This window comes from Lagopus leucura, unplaced genomic scaffold (genome assembly GCF_019238085.1).
Source record: "Lagopus leucura isolate 7727_CA_CO unplaced genomic scaffold, USGS_WTPT01 Super-Scaffold_100008, whole genome shotgun sequence".
Classification (NCBI taxonomy): domain Eukaryota; kingdom Metazoa; phylum Chordata; class Aves; order Galliformes; family Phasianidae; genus Lagopus; species Lagopus leucura.
Genome location: NW_024962265.1, coordinates 14,362,152 through 14,378,406, shown reverse-complemented (window position 1 = coordinate 14,378,406; position 16,255 = coordinate 14,362,152). Strand labels below are relative to the sequence as shown.

At 36.5% G+C, this 16,255-nt stretch overlaps 1 protein-coding gene across 1 annotated transcript in view; it reads right to left on the bottom strand.

The window, feature by feature from the left end:
* CPNE8 (copine 8) overlaps window positions 1-16,255 on the bottom strand; it is a 91,339-nt gene that overhangs the window by 22,216 nt on the left and 52,868 nt on the right. Inside the window, exons 11-13 of the mRNA XM_042872761.1 lie at window positions 11,319-11,394; window positions 6,149-6,202; window positions 4,001-4,062 (exon numbers count right to left, since the gene is read on the bottom strand). Coding sequence (XP_042728695.1) covers window positions 4,001-4,062; window positions 6,149-6,202; window positions 11,319-11,394 — 192 coding nt within the window. The remainder of the gene's footprint in view (window positions 1-4,000; window positions 4,063-6,148; window positions 6,203-11,318; window positions 11,395-16,255) is intronic.

Genomic DNA, 16,255 nt, shown 5'->3' with positions numbered 1-16,255 from the left:
CAGTACATCAAATGTGTATGCCATTACATATGATCTACTTTTTGGATGAAAATAACTGTCATAATAGCAGTTCTAAATTTCCTTTTGTGACCCTCAGTGATTCAGTATAGCTCAGTTAAAAATGAAAGCCCTTACAATCCAAAAAATATGTACATGTTCATATCTGAAAGCATTTATGAAGGCAAGTTTTAACACAATGGTGCAGAAACATTTCCCCTTATTTTTCCACTAATCTGGAACAGAAAAGATGACTTAACACTTGTAGGTTGAAAGAGGACACCGTTCCTGAAATTTTCATGATTTACAAACATCTAAAGTGCCACACACTATTCTAAGACATCTAGAAAGTCTGAAAAGTATGGAAAGTTTTGCACAGAGATGTTCTTTCTGTCCACTAAGTCTTGCAGCTTTATGGCTCCTGGTCTCATTTCCAGGTAAGACAGAGCCAACTACTCTACATTAAAATTTGATAGTGTTAGGACAAGGGGAATGGTTTAAAACTAGAAGAGGGGAGACTCAGGATAGGTAATAGGGGGTCACTCAGGGTGTGGTGAGGACTGGTGCAGCTGCCCAGAGAAACTGTGGATGCTCCAGCCCTGGAGGTGTTCAGGTCTCGGTTGGACGGGGCCTTGCACAGCCTGAGCTGGTGGGGGATAACCCTGTCTAATCTAACAAGATGATCTTTGAGGTCCCATCCAACTCATGCCATTTTGTGACTCTTTGATTCTATATGCACAAAATAAAATAAAACACTCTGTTAAGTGTTCCACAGTCATTCCTAAAAAGCGCGATTATTCCAAATGAATTCCTCTTCAAGGCAATAACCCACACATTCCTGGCTTATTCATATACTGGGAGGTGATTTTTATAGGAAAACATGCTAGTAAGTGGAAGGAGAAAACCACTTTTGAAATATACATTAATTTTTAGCACAAACTACCTACTACTTAAACATAGGAAGGTCAGTGTCGTAACAGGTGATTAAGCATCAAGATACAAGGAAAAGCTAGCAACTAAGATGATGCTACTTGATGCACAACAGATACAAAGAGACATCCATCTCTTTCCTACCATACTACTATAAAATTCAGCGTTATTACATAAAAATAAATTAGAATGTATGAACAAATTTCTATGTCATTTTTTATGGCTTTTTGAAAAAGTCACCAATTATATTTATAATGAAAAATTCTAATTAAAAATGTGCAGATTCAAAATACAAATCAAATCAATACAGCAATCCGAATTAATTACAATTAGCGCTGTCAAGCTTTCCCTTAAATCAGTATTCATTCTAGACACTTCAAATCAATTACAATAAAGTTCTGAACATGAAATATTTCATAAGCATCCATTCATAGAAGAGCCAATATTGTGCCTCCTGCAGAATCGCTGTTTGCTTCCCCTTATCTAACTAAATGGAAGGAAAACAAAAAAAATTATGGAGGACATACTTGTTGGGAAAACAGACTGATAAATGAGGACAACTTCACGTCACCCTTCCTCCAAAATTTGTTAACTGGACTGAAACTGATGTGCAGTAGAATTAAATGAGATGAAGTAAGAGAAAGACAGGATCAAAGAAAATGGTTGTGAAACTCAGTCTCCTGGTTATGTTTTCAAAGAAGAAAATTATAGGTGTTAGAAGAAAAGGTAACATTTTATTAAAAAAAGCCTTCAGATTTTTCACTGGCATGTGCTTAGAAACAGATGCATGAATCACTAAACAAGATTTAGATAAAATAATTAAATGATTATGATTAATGCTCAGACTTTTAAGCAGAGTAGTCTACTGAATTATATTCTATTCTTTTATGAAAAAAGAGGGATAATCTTCAAAACTAGTAATTATTAATATTGCAAGACTTCTTTGCTTTGCACTTAGGGAGAAAACACAAAATATCAATATGAATTACAGTATTATTATTTGTATTCAGAAATCATCTACGGAATACAGATGTATAACTAGCGTTGTAAACAACTCCGAGGGAAATATGATAACTTAATTTGAAAAGATTACACATGTATGCACTCTTTTCTTGTCTTTCCAAATTTAGATATAAAACTGAACAGATTCTAACAACAAATGAATTGAACCCATTTTGAGGAGAAACAGGAGGATCTGAAGAGTGGAAACAAAGAGATTATAAGTTTTCCATCCTAAGTGTTTCCACGTAACTGAACTGATGGCAGTGACTGCAACTCTAGGAGACCTAGATCATTTCTTTGTCCAAAAGCATCCAGGAACAAAATGCAGGCACTCTGAGGATAGTAAAAAGCCTTAGTGACCCTAACCAGCCTCATCTCAGCCCTCTGACCACACCCTCATGGGCACAGGAGCCCCATTTAAGTCTGAAGTCTGAGTTGATGTCAGAGGAACACAGAACTCCAGCTCAGCTATGCCCACAGACTGACTTCATAGCTTCACCTCCTTGAATTCTCAGCATAGGCCCACCTGACAATCACTGGAACTGATCCTGACCCTTATCTACGGTTTGACTTTCTATCCAGATCTTGATTTTCCTCATCACCACAGATTTCCCTGAAGTTTTGGATTCTTAGCTGAACCTGTTCACCATCTCTGGGCCTGCAATGTTTGCCTTGTTCATGGAATCATAAAGTGGTTTGGATTGGAAGGGACCAGTAGAAAGAAAAGAAAAAGAAGAAAAAATTCTCCAAAGATATGAGTAACAATTTTAAAGAGAACACATCTACATCCATGCTTAAAATCTTAAGCACTCACATTTGCAAGAACTATCCATGAAAATGCTCTAATTGCATTTAAACTTAAATGAGCCAAAAGACACTGTGTTTTGACATACATAAGAGACTATGACCCTTAGTAAAAATACTGAATTTTATTCACTGACGAACAAACAGCAATAAATTTGGATATCCTGACTTTGAAATTTAACTTTATGGGAGAATTTAAACATCAAAGAATTTGTTACTCCTTGAGAGAGAAAAAAAAATTACTCTCTGCTGTAGCACATGACTTAGGTCAACAATATTGACCATTTCTTAGCAGTGATCCATTCCCTCTACCAGTTATGAGTTTGATATAGTGTATAGTGTATAATTTCCAGCTGTATTTCTAAAAACCTTAAAAATAATGGACTGACAGTTCCTCTGTAACTAGAATATAACTGGTGGCATCATCTTAACAGAAAACTTCAGTGATAAATGAGTTAGGAATAAATCTTAAGCACATTATCGTCTGTAGGATTACCATGACTGGAAACAAAGATGAAGCAGTGTATTGCTAATGGCAAAACACAACACAGACATTCTTTGTATTTCAGCTGAAGCCTGGTTGAAGACTGCCAGAAAAAAAAAGCTGGTAATTTGTTCCTCGAAAGATAAATAGTAATCTAAAATAGCTATAGAAAAATAGGCAGTATGCCTCAGAAAGTGTCTAAAAATGTGTAGTAAATTATTTCTGTTTTCTTCTAGAGAATATCACTTTCTGGTACAGAGGTTAAGAATCGAGAATTCCTGAAATTTGATCCCATTTCCAGGTATATTCTAGGGTAAGCCATTTCCTTCTATCTCTTCTTCCCTTTCGGAATGACAATAAATGAGAAATTAAAAGTGTTATAAACTTCACATAATTAGTATTGAAAAAATGCCTTTGATGGGGAAAGGCTCTAAATAAATGCCAATCATAAATAAATCAAAGATCACTGTAGTCAAAAGAAATAAAACAGCATCTTACTAATTTAATAGTACATATATAATTCCCTTTCAGTTAATTCCATTTTCACTGGTTGATCAGACTCAACATCATTATTTTTGTACCATTACCTATCCCAACAGTACACATGAAGTTCCACAACTTAAATGACATGAATAACTTAAGAAAATACAGTTTCTGCATGAGGAAACGATACAGATCTTACAGTAATAACCTGGAGTCATCATATGCAATGTACAAATATAAATTATTAGTGAAATACAATGAGATTGTGAAAAGAGGAAAACTTTGTTGACTATCACATACCCGCCTTTAATATAGTCAAGGAATGAAACTTCTGTTTCAATTAGGAAGGAAAGCAGTGTAACCTGAAAGCAAATAAAAAGAGACAGATGTGAACTGTCATTTCCCAAATAAACAAATAGAGACACATCCACAATGTTTTTGGAGGTAAAAAAAAATGTAACCATTTCAGAAACCAGTTTTTGAAAGGGAAGAAACAAGTTTGGAAGTCTGCTACCATTTTTTTTGGTGGTTGTTTTGTTTAGTCTGTTTCAGTGTGGGTGGTTTCTTATTTTTTTTAAAGTGAAAGATAATGGATGAAAGATCACTTTCCAGGGCAGGCAAACTACGCTTATTCTTTTTGAAGTACTTACCGAGTACTTCAGTTCTGCTTAAAGAACTCAACTACTATTATTTATGCCATTTCCCATGTTAGCAATTGTACTGGGTACTGATACACACACATACATATGAATACAGAAAAATCTTTAAAGTGGAACATATAGAAAAATGAGGAGATGAGAAATTTTTTCACAATCGGTTTTGATCATTCAGGAATTTTGGGAGTCCTCAACATAAGCAGCAGCTTAAAATGTGGCATTTTGAGTGCTCAAGTTGCAGAAATTTTAAATCAAGTGGAAAAGATCTGGCATTGAAGATTTTCATACAGGTTCATGAGGCAAAGAATTCACTCCATATTATTTTTGCTTTATTTACAAATTATGCTGTCCATATTTCTGAGCTTAAAATGACCTCCTAAGTAGTAATGAATGGAAATGGCTACTCTATCAGTGTATTTCTTTAAAACAGCATGAGATAGCAATCAATGACCTACATCCACTTTGCTAATTTTTTTTTCCAGAAGGCAACTTTCCATTAGTGAGAATGATGATCTTAGACGGTTTGGAAATGGAGAAATTTGTCGGGACACCAAATACCTTGGGTGAATGACAGAAAGAAGTAAAAACAAAACTATAGGTAAACATACAGGAAAGCGACTATTCACGGAAGGTTAAAGGAAGGCTGCACATAGGAGGGCAAACGGGACAAAATGGAGTCAACATAAAAGCAATTATAAAAAACACTAGTAAAGAAGAAAAAAGGAAAGAAAATTACTAACACCAAACCACTTGTTGTAAATTTCCTATTAATTTGAGACAAAAAATAAAAAATCCACAGTTGATTCTGCCTGCCCAACATGAGTAAAAAACGTTCTTTCAAGTATAGACAGCCTGAAAGAACTATATTCTAAGACTTTAATTAGCAAAATAAATAAATAAATAAATTTAAGGAATTAATCAGATCTGGCAGGGTAAATTTTCACAGACAAACTACTTTTTACATTTTAAAACAGAGGTACAAAATAAGTGATAGTTTTCCTACTGATGAACAGACTTATACAAGAATGAGAGACTGACAAATCGTTTCTTCAAAGCTATATATTTCAGAGTGAAAGTAGTCCTCCTGGCTTCACTGGGACTTTCCATGAGCAAAGAAAAAAAAACTCCATGCTGAATTTTCAAAAGAACGTATCTAAAATCTGTTTTGATTTTCCAGTATACAGTTCTTCAACACTTATCTTCATTTTCTCGTAGATGCTCTGAGTATTATGGGTGCCAGAACTCAGAAGATGTGAAAATGCTGAAGGGAATTATCTGTGTTGCTAACAAATGGTTCATAACAGAATATGAATAAAAGGACATTAAATTCTCATCCCAAAATAGCCTTAACAGAATTTTCAAGATGGACTTACAAAGTGCTGTTGGCAATAAAAATTTATGACTCTTCCTGCTTTAGCATGAAGGGTGTGACTTAGTAGCTTTTATTGATGCTACGTGAGCAGTTAAATTTAAACATAAAATCGACTTTCGAAAATGCAAATATATTTCAGACAAAATCTAATAGTGTCCAATCAAATAATTTCAAGAACCTGCCTCCAGCTTTGGTGTAACTCATTTTTAAAATCATTGGCAACTTAACAGCACACTTAAAAACAACTTTAAAAAAAAAACAAACATAAACACATCTGAAAATAAATGCTGTAGTACAGTAAATAGTTTATTGTTGTAGCTTTCACAGATGGTTCTATTCCAACTCTGTTATATGTCAAGTCAACTACTTTGTATTTCAAGAGAAAAGTATTCAGTAATATTACAAATTATATCTACTTACTGTTCCAGAGTTAATATACTTTTTCTTTTTTCCTTTTTTCTTTGGATTTATTACCTAGAAACACAGACATAAGTATTAAAGCACAGTCATTTTTTATTAAACACAAAGATAATTGTGAAGACATTTTCAGTGCACAAAACAGAATCTGCAGAACCTAAATTTATTCAGCGTGCTTTCTACTTATGCACCTCAAGGCTGGGCTACACACGGATTTCAAAACCAGTGATTTATTTTTACAGTGCTGGGTAAGGCAGTGCTGTTACTGATATTCAACAAATAAGGGACTGAAACAACAGAGGTGAGTGTTCATTACAACTGAGTGCACAGTGGCTTTGAATTTACACAAAATTTTGCATTTTTCTGTACTTCTGATTCTAGTGTTCCTGTGTTCTGGGTCATCACTTCTTTGTCTTACAATGCACCTCTTTCATTAATCCGCTTCCATCTTCACAGTGTTATCTGTGAAAAATGGGAGCTGTCCTACCCCTAGTTTTTCTATTTGGTGCAATGACAGGTATGGCAATTGCAATGAAAGAAAGGCCGAGGTCATACAGTCTCAAAACTAGCTTGTTATTTCATAAAATCTGGCACAGACCACCACCTGACTGGCAAACACAGTGCACTCTCAGTGCACAAGAATCTTCACAGAACTGGAAAGTATTAAATCATTCTCTTAAATATCTTGAACCCACATTCATACAATCTCCCACTGCAGGCATTTTAAAAAAAGATTGTTTCCCTTCTCAATACCTGAAGGAAAGTCTCAGACAGTTTCACTAAATGCACAGAAAAATGTACTCCTGTTCATTATTGCACACAGAATTGGAAGCAAAATATTATTTTGTTAATTATGTTTATCAGCTATCTCCTATACATCCAGGAAAACTCAAATTCTTCTTACTGCCAAATTCCACTGTAAACTATGCACAGATGTTCCATGAATGACAAGGAATTAAAGCATTCCCAAATGAAATCGCAGCTACTTAATTGCTAAAAAATATTGTAACAGTAATTCCTGAAAATGGGAAAAGTAGCAAAGCCTCTTCCAAAAATTCACCCCCAACCTTACATTCCTTGCACAACATAGAACAGCTGTGAAATGCAAATCAGAAAGATATAAATATCATTGGAGAACTTCCCAAGCAGACTAAATAAGAATGACTCTCTCTCTTCAGTTTGCCACACTGCTATCTGGTGAGTATTCTTCAAACCTTTTACTGTGTAACACACAGGTGCCCTCTGCCACCCTAAAAAAATCCTAAATAACCCATCCCCCTCCTAGTAATATCCCCCATCACCATCCTAGTGGCTGGACAGGTGAGCTGCAAATTAAAATCTGTATGCAGATGCAATGCAATAATGTTTGTTGAACCAGAATTTTAGCTGGAAGGTGACTCTTACTGACAACTGCCCAGAGCAAGAAGATGGAAGTAGCAAACTGCCTGCCTGATCCATAGTCCTTCATTCACAACTCTCCAATGGTCAGGCCTCAGTTAACAACTATAGAAAAGAAATATGCTGCTAAGTGCCCAAAAGGAGATTCATGAGAATCTTCTGCTTCACATAACTTGACAATCAGCATCTTAGGAATTGCTAGGAAATGCACTAGTGCTTGAACTGAAATGCCATGGGAGACAAGGCATCTTCTCGGATCAAAGATGAATGAAATCACAGCTTCTCTATCTCACAATTCCAGGTACTATCATAGTAACAGTAATTGTGAGGTTTTGCTCAAATTTCAGGTAACTGCATCACAGTACTTCCTAGCCTCCAAAAGCTTTGTACCCCTGCAATAACCAAGGAAGCTACTTGAGCTCTTACTTGTTAAAAGAGCTTGTTATATCAATGTTTCTAATTCAAAAGCACTCAAAAATTTCTCTGCCCCAAGGCAGTCTAGCTGTAACACAATTAAAAAAGAATTTGTTCAGTCTCCTTTGTTCTGATATTGCACAGACTGATCATGTCGAAGCAAAATGGGAAAGCATATAGAATTGTCATATGGGGAGGGAAACACTGGCCGTTCAGAAAATGTATGCTATTGCTGGGAGTAAGATATTGATAGTGTATTTAAGAAACTGCAAGATCACAGTAAGAAGTTATGACAGAACATTCCTGGTAGGGTAGGAATCATGTCAGTGATACAACAAGAGAGGACAGTTTCAGTGCACACAGCACTCTGTGACAGAGTACTGTGTGCAGTGAAACTGTAGAAAGCTCCTGCAAATTACAGTAACTCCATAGGGTTGATTCTGGATCTAAATAAGAACACTGCTTTAAGTTATCTTCATTCTGTTTTGCACAGCAGCAACAGTGCTCTTCTTCAAAACATAAGTGCAGCACATAATTGGAGCACCCTCCTTCCCCACACTGCATTAGTGCTTGCACTAATCAGTCAGCATTTTAAGGAATATGGTACATTACAAAATACTGAAGTGTAATGGCAGTAGACCAAGATCAAAGGATGGCTTATAGAATAACAAAGATCTGTATACCACACAGAAAACAACAACAACAAAACAATAAAAAAGACAGCCTATAGTTGCAAAGGTTTGCCTTCTCATTATTAGCAAAGCTATCTTTCCATAGACAAGAAATAACACATTTTAATTTTGAGACAAACTAAGGATGCAAACTGCATGATGCTGGAAATCATGCTGCAAATGGAGAAGCTAACCTAAATCTTTCAAAAAGAGTACCTACAACCCGGAAAGTGTCAAGCATTTATGCTGAGGGACAGAAGAGGTCTTGAAATTAAGAAGTCTATCAGCATGACCATGATTAAACTAGGTTTGTTTTACTTCTAAAGCACTCTTGTGGGAAATAGAAATGAGAAAGTTCTCATCATGGGATTAAGACAGCATTCAAGAAAATCAGAAAGGCTGCTCATGAGTTTCACCTGCCTGGACACAAGAGAGCCTAAATGCGGGAAAAACCTCTGCTATCAGAATGGACAAAGAGGGAACAAGAGAACAGTCTTTGAGACAGCCAGTCATGGAACCATCCTAAAAGCAACAACAGCCCGTTTGACCCCACAAGTAATCATGTGGCATCACACAGAACTGTCTGCATTAGCAGTATTTTAATTTGAAGGCAAAGTAGCTGCTAAATTGAAAGAGGAGATACTCAATACTAGCAAGACCACACTAAAGGAGATTTGGTTGAAAAATGTGTTCCTGTTTTCTGAATGGCACCAATGACCCCTGATATTGATATTGGCTTTTGGTAACATATGGAGGCCAAGGATAAAGCCACAGAAGAAATACCAAAAAAAAAATCATAGACAAAGCCAATGTGTGAGTCAGGAAAGAGCTCCAAAAACAAGAAGACAGATACTTTCCAAAACAACAGAAATGTAAGTGGAAAAAAAATGTTAAGTGCCCTTTTTTTTTCTTCAATTCCTATACTTCATCTCTGTGGACTAGGATTTGCTGACTCATTTCATGCTACCAGAGCTCTTGTAGAAAACAGGAATTCTCACCAACATTTCCCATGAGAGGACTGTTTTTAACAAGAATAATCATGCTGGCAACCAGACCCAGGAATGGGATGCGTTACTGTGGTGCGATGATAGCAATGTATTGTGTGAGGATGAGTTAATGTTTAATCAAATGATCAAGGCTCCACAAATTGAGACAAAATAAAGGCAATTTCCAGAAGGATGCATGGTTGCCTTTCCTATATTTCCCTCAGGAATTCTGGCAGATGGGGCATCTTCCTGAGGTACGTTCATTACTCAGCTGATACAAACATCTTCTAAGTTCGTGAGTACAGACTGCAGACTCTCCAGTATGAAAGAAAGGAAAACAACTAAACTAAAAACTCATAAAGAGAATGGTCAATTTTTGTGCTTAGTAGTATTTATAAGCTATGACAGGGATAAAACATCTCATATTTAATAATTAGTTAATCTTCATAAAAAATATGCTACAAAATTATCAGAAAGATGCACCTGGAAACTGCAAAAAATGCACATTAAAAAGTCAACCTTTAACACTGTTCTTTGGGTCCTTCATGACTCCATGTCATGCAAGCACACTCAGCATTTTCTGATGTTTCTCTGTCCCCAGTATATACCCACCACGGAGCAATAAACACAGCACAGATTGTGCCCTTCCTAAAGAGTTTTCTTGTGTAGTACAAATGTTTATATTCATAAATGAAAGACAGTAAAAATGTGAATAAAACTGACCAAAGAAGGCAACAAAACAGTGAACATAAAATTAAAAAGAATGTTCATTACAAATGTCCGAAAGTCAATCTACAATAGGCCCACAAGGGAAATCCTTCAGATTCAGCACTTCAGCTTACAGCAAGCACTGGGCACAGTCCATCCACTTTGCCTATGAGCATATGTGAAATGAAGGATGCTGAAAAGCTTTCACAGAAATGGCAAGACAGAAATGGTAAGGAGAAAAAAACTATTCTGTTTTCCAAGTCTTAGTAATCTCAGACATCTCAGAAAGAAGTGTTGAATCAGAGATTTACTAGCTTTGAAATACACAAACCTGTACAATTTCGGCAATGGGGCCTTGAGAGGACAGTGACTGTAGATGTGGTCTACATTTATCTACAATATAAGGGAAAGTCATACAGCAGTTAGAAGTACTTGAATTAACAACTGCTTGACAACCCCAACAGCTGGCAGATAAATGAATCCCAAACTGCAAATTTAAAGTATATTTTTAAGCAAAGATGGTAACTGACCACAGCAAACAAACAAACAAAGAAGGTAAATTCACTGTCATTTGTAATCCTAGCATAAAGGCTCTAAAAATTCTCGAGTATGCACTGGAGGCCCAACATGTGTCTCTGCATCTAAAGTAGGCACTGCTGTTTATTTAGATGAGAGAAACTAGCATCCAACTTACAAGACGTGTTACAGTTGGTAAAAGAAGAAATAAATGAAATTTATTTAAAATAAATGACAAACTGCACACACAGAAATGGTTTGTAACTCAGTAGTTGCTCCAAACTATGTCTAACAACCCAGCCATCTGAGCCTGAAGTACTTATGGAGCAACACTAAGATTTTCTGCTCTTCTTCAAAAAAGGAGAAATGTGCAGTAATCCCAAAGCTTTAAATTTGACAAGCACTGTGCAGATTTAACCAGTTTACCATGAACACTCAAAGTTTTCTCACTTATTTTCTGAAGGTGAACAGAACACCTACCTCATACACGTTGAACTGAGACTGCCCTCTCGACAACTCTCTGTAACTTGTTGTGAATTCTCCAATGAAATCATGACTACATTAAAAAAAAAAAACAGAGAGAATATTTACTACTTTAAACATATAGCCACACATTTATAAAAAAGAGAAGCATAACCAGTCTGAACAAACACCCAAGAAAGCCGCGATGCCAAAACATAAAATTTGCTTCAAAAATTGTATTTTCACTTTGATGTGTCTTTAGTGATAAAAATGAAGACTTGATTTATGAGGTTAAATCCTTCTGATAGCTTCTACCTGGCTACACAATGAAGGTTAAGTTGTAAATTAAGCTTACGTGTGAGGCAGATCACTGGAGAATCTAAGAAAACCGAAAGAGCTATAAAATAATATCACCACTTTCTCACTCAATCACCATTGGCATCTTGCTCTAACACTAAAGCAGTGGTTACAAGCTTTTCCTTTCTGAATACTATTTCTGTTCTAAGAATAAATTCCACATTTCCATGCTCTGTCACTCACATTTTTAAAGCTACTTTGTCAGCTCTTAGCCAGGAGAGATCACACTGCAAAGTAACCACCGTGGGCAGGGTGGCCAGAGGGAAAGCGCTGGATAATGCTCCACTGTGAATGGCTTCTGGGGTCAGGGAGCAGAACCACAGAAACCACATGGCTGCCAGACTGGAGTGAATGGAAGATCTGGAATGGGCAGCAAGCACACAGCTGACTGCCTAACAGCCTGCTACACAACTTCCAGCTGTCATGAGACCTTCTGGGCCCAGCTCTGCCCCTTCTGCCTGAACTTTTCTCACTGCTGATCCAACTCCCATTCCCTCCTGATCCTCTCTGTTTTCACAGCTGTTGCCAAGAAGAGCACCGTACCTCCTCTACACTCTGCTTTCACAATCAGTGAGCTATGATAATGACAATAATGATTTTTTTAATCTTTCCTTCAGTGGTAAATGAGAATAGAATGTCAAAGCTGTATGATTTTGTTGCTTGTAAAACTTGTTTTTAAGACATACAGTGCATTTCTAATTAAGCTATAAATATTAAAAGCAAATTTAAATATTCCTCTGTAGCGCAAGAAATGGAAAAATAGAAAGAATCCATAGCAACATGAAATTTCTTACTTTATTAATAACAGAATGACAAAACAAACACAAAATTAAAATCTCTCCATCTGAAACCAGTGGGAATTCAAAAATATCTGTGCAATTAAAAGGTTCAGTCATCATGGCAATGCCAATGAAACGACTAAAGCATCCCGCAGAAGGCTTGAGAAATATATATATATGAAGCTATTACTGACTACCCTGATTCAGAGTCATGAAACAATCCCCTTCCACTCTGGAGACTGGAAAATTGCTTCTGAGACAGACAAAGACTTTTCTTAAGAAACACATTTTAAAGATATTGTCTCCTTTTTCTAAACACTCCCTGGATTGCGACAACTATTGTACCAGGGGAATAGAAGAAGGCAGCATAGAAGCAATAGAATTTGAGAGCTATAGAGACTGCAGCATATAAAATACATTTAATTTTGAGTCACCACAGCTCTGGAAAAAATGCACCTCGCTAAAAGATGTACCTTTCCCTTTTATAGCAATTTTTAATAACAATCTTTAATTTTCAAGTCATCTGGTATTTTTTTAAAAGCAGAAAATCAAGCAGCTGCTCAATGATTACATATGAATATGCTGTAGCAGAGGATAAGCAATTTCAGATAGGGTTTTTCTCTGGGAAAAATACTTTGAAATCTGTACTGCTTATGAGTTACTATTTCCTTAATTCTCTGAGACACCAGAAGGCTTCGTTTTCCTTGTGTCAGTATACACAAACCAGTAAGAACTGAGCTAGAAAGTTTTAATTCCTCTAACAAATCTTATTGAAAATGTGTGGTCCCTGAGCTCTCTGCTCTTAAAAGACCATCAGCTTAGACATGAGCAATCCCTACTGAGATGGATGCACTCCCTCCAATAGACTGGCTCTGAAAGATGAGTACCTGCTGGACATTTGCCTTTGCTGGAAGTATAACTCATTTACAAAAATATAACATTGATCCCTCCCAACATTCATGACTGCACATCACCTGACAGATTTCCTTATTGGTGCCTGAATTGAGAACCAGAAGGAGTTGTCTTTGGTAGACCTTTGGCTTCCTAACACCAAACATTCCTGGACTCAGACACTTTTGTCCATGAACTGCACGTCAGAACTCTGAATCAGAGACTCTCAGTACGTCAGTCACTTAAATCCCAACTCACTAAAACTGCTACTTCTGATACAGTGCTTTGAAGTGCTGAAAATCACATTCAGAATTGTCATTAGCTTTGGGTTGTTTTTTTTTTTTTTTTTTTTTTTTTTTTAATAATCTAAAAGGAAAAAACAATGGAGAAAATGTCAGTCATCCCTGGAAATATGTCAGTGAGAAGTCTAACAATTTAAAAATCAACTAAGCAGCTGGAGAAAGAGGTCAGAGATGGAAGACAAGAAGAGGAAAGCAGCTGGGATCTGAGATTTACAGTGTTCAGGTTCTCAGAGAAATTTTTACCTCTTGCAGTGGTTAGATTTTTCAGGGACTGTTTTGGAGCCCCTAGGTTAGCATGGTATAACTTATTGTTTTAAATTTCAAGAAAAAAGAACAGCATTTTATTCTGTATAACAGACTGTAAAAGCCAAGGTTGTGGAATGGCTTTTGCACCACCTCTGCAAGACAACAATTTCTTTGAAGTTACTGGAAAAGCCTTCAGAAAGAAATAAAAACACCTGAGTATTGCTGATGTCCTTCATTTGTGGTCACACAGTATACTCAAGATTTTATGCCATGGATATGTATCAGTGCTGCGTATTCTGATACAGAATCTTCCAAATGTTTTCAGAAATAAACAACATCAGAACTCAGCACTGCAAATATTTCTGTTGGGGGTGTATAAAATACAAAAAAAGAATCCAGTGCACTTAATTGTCCATATAAAACTTTTTTGCATTGCTTGATTAAAACCATGGAAAAACAAATTATTTAAGCTAGAAATGCTAGGTCATCTAAAATACACAAAAAGAAGCAAATCTTTTAAACAATAGGTTAAAGTTAAGATGATCTAGACAAGAAACTCTAGTCAAGAAATACTAAGTCAAGAATAGTCAAGAATTGAACAGTCAAGAAACGTAAGTGATGTTGGAAAATAAATGAGAGCTAAGAACGTACAATTACTTCTAATGTAATTCATGAACTTTGCAGCAACAAGCTCAACTGCTCAACTCCGGAGCCATTTCCCAAAGCATGGATGATACAGGATGTGGGGAAAAAAAATGGAAAAAAATCCTCTAACTCAAGGCTGCTGAACAAAAGAACACTAAATCACAAATCAAGCATATGCCCGGCACTGTTGTTTTATCGACTGCAGAACAACCTGCAACATTCAATGTTGCTCGCTCTGCTATCTAGCAGGCTCCCTGATGATCTTCCAAAGGTTGTTCTTCCTAGGACTTCACATCTCTGGAGCACAAACAGGCAGTCTGGTGAGGTAATCAGCTACTGTATCAACTGATAATTAACAAAGAGTCCACGAGAAATGAAAATTAATGTAATCTGTTTAACAGTGGCATTATACAAAACCTTGATAGACTAATTAAGCATCCTGAATAGGATTCACTTCAGATCCATTTGGCTAACTCGAAGTTAAATTAATAATGAATGTTCTTGCTATGATCACTAGTAAGTCATAAGCATCACCAAATGACAATTTCTTCCTATTGAGACAGATTCAATCAGAATGCAGAATACCATTTTGCTTGGTTTGATACTGAAATAGCTTAAATGATTAGCTCAATCTAGCAGCTTGATTTTTAAATTGTCTGAAGTTACATGAGATGAGGCTGTCTCATCTTTAAGGAATTTAACGTGTAAAAAGTCATTGCTTTGTATGCTTCTAAATTCAAAAAAGGTGGAAAGCAAGAGGCAAAAAATCATATGGTTGGAGTAAGAAGGAATACATGGAAATAATATTCTTCACTTTTTTGTTTTTTTAAGATACTCATTTAACAGCTATTCAGAATGAGATGTAAGCAAAAGCAGACAATCTGTCACAGTGGCTGGGACAGAAGAGATTAATGATTGCCTGAATTCCACAGTATGTTGATGTTTTCACTCAAAATTGTGCCCATAAAATTATTATTTGTCAGATTTCTTCTTTTAATCACATCTCAAATTCAGATTTTAAAGGAAACAAGTCAGCACATTGGGTTTAATGAAGATTAATAAAATAGGATCTTTCTTTTTTATTAACTTGGAAATATTGTCTCATTTTTTGTTTTCAGATTATTTTCACAAAATATTGTATCTTGCCTACAAATTGTAAGTATGTCACATTTTTGAAGATTTGGCAGATTTAAGTGTGAAGTAGAGGATGTTAATATAATATTAGATCTTTATAGTGATGTAGCAACTTTTTTTTTCTAATAATTTTAATCCTCATATTTTTAATTGCTTATCTGAGTAAGTTATCCCTGAGTAAGTTTGCAGATGACACCAAATTGGGAGGTGGTGTCAATCTGCCTGAGGGCAGGGAGGCCCTGCAAAGGATCTAGATAAGCTGGATCACTGGGCCCAGGTGAATGGGATGAGGTTTAACAAGGCCAAGTGTCGGGTTCTGCACTTTGGCCACAACAACCCCATGCAGCGTCACAGGCTTGGGGATGAGTGGCTGGATGACTGTGAAGAGGAAAGGGACCTGGGGGTGCTGGTTGATGCTCGGCTGAACATGAGCCGACAGTGTGCCCAGGTGGCCAAGAGGGCCAATGGCATCCTGGCCTGCATTAGAAATAGTGTGGCCAGCAGGAGCAGGGAGGTGATCGTCCCCCTGTACTCAGCACTGGTGAGGCCGCACCTCGAGTACTGTGTTCAGTTTTGGGCCCCTCACTACAGGAAAGACATT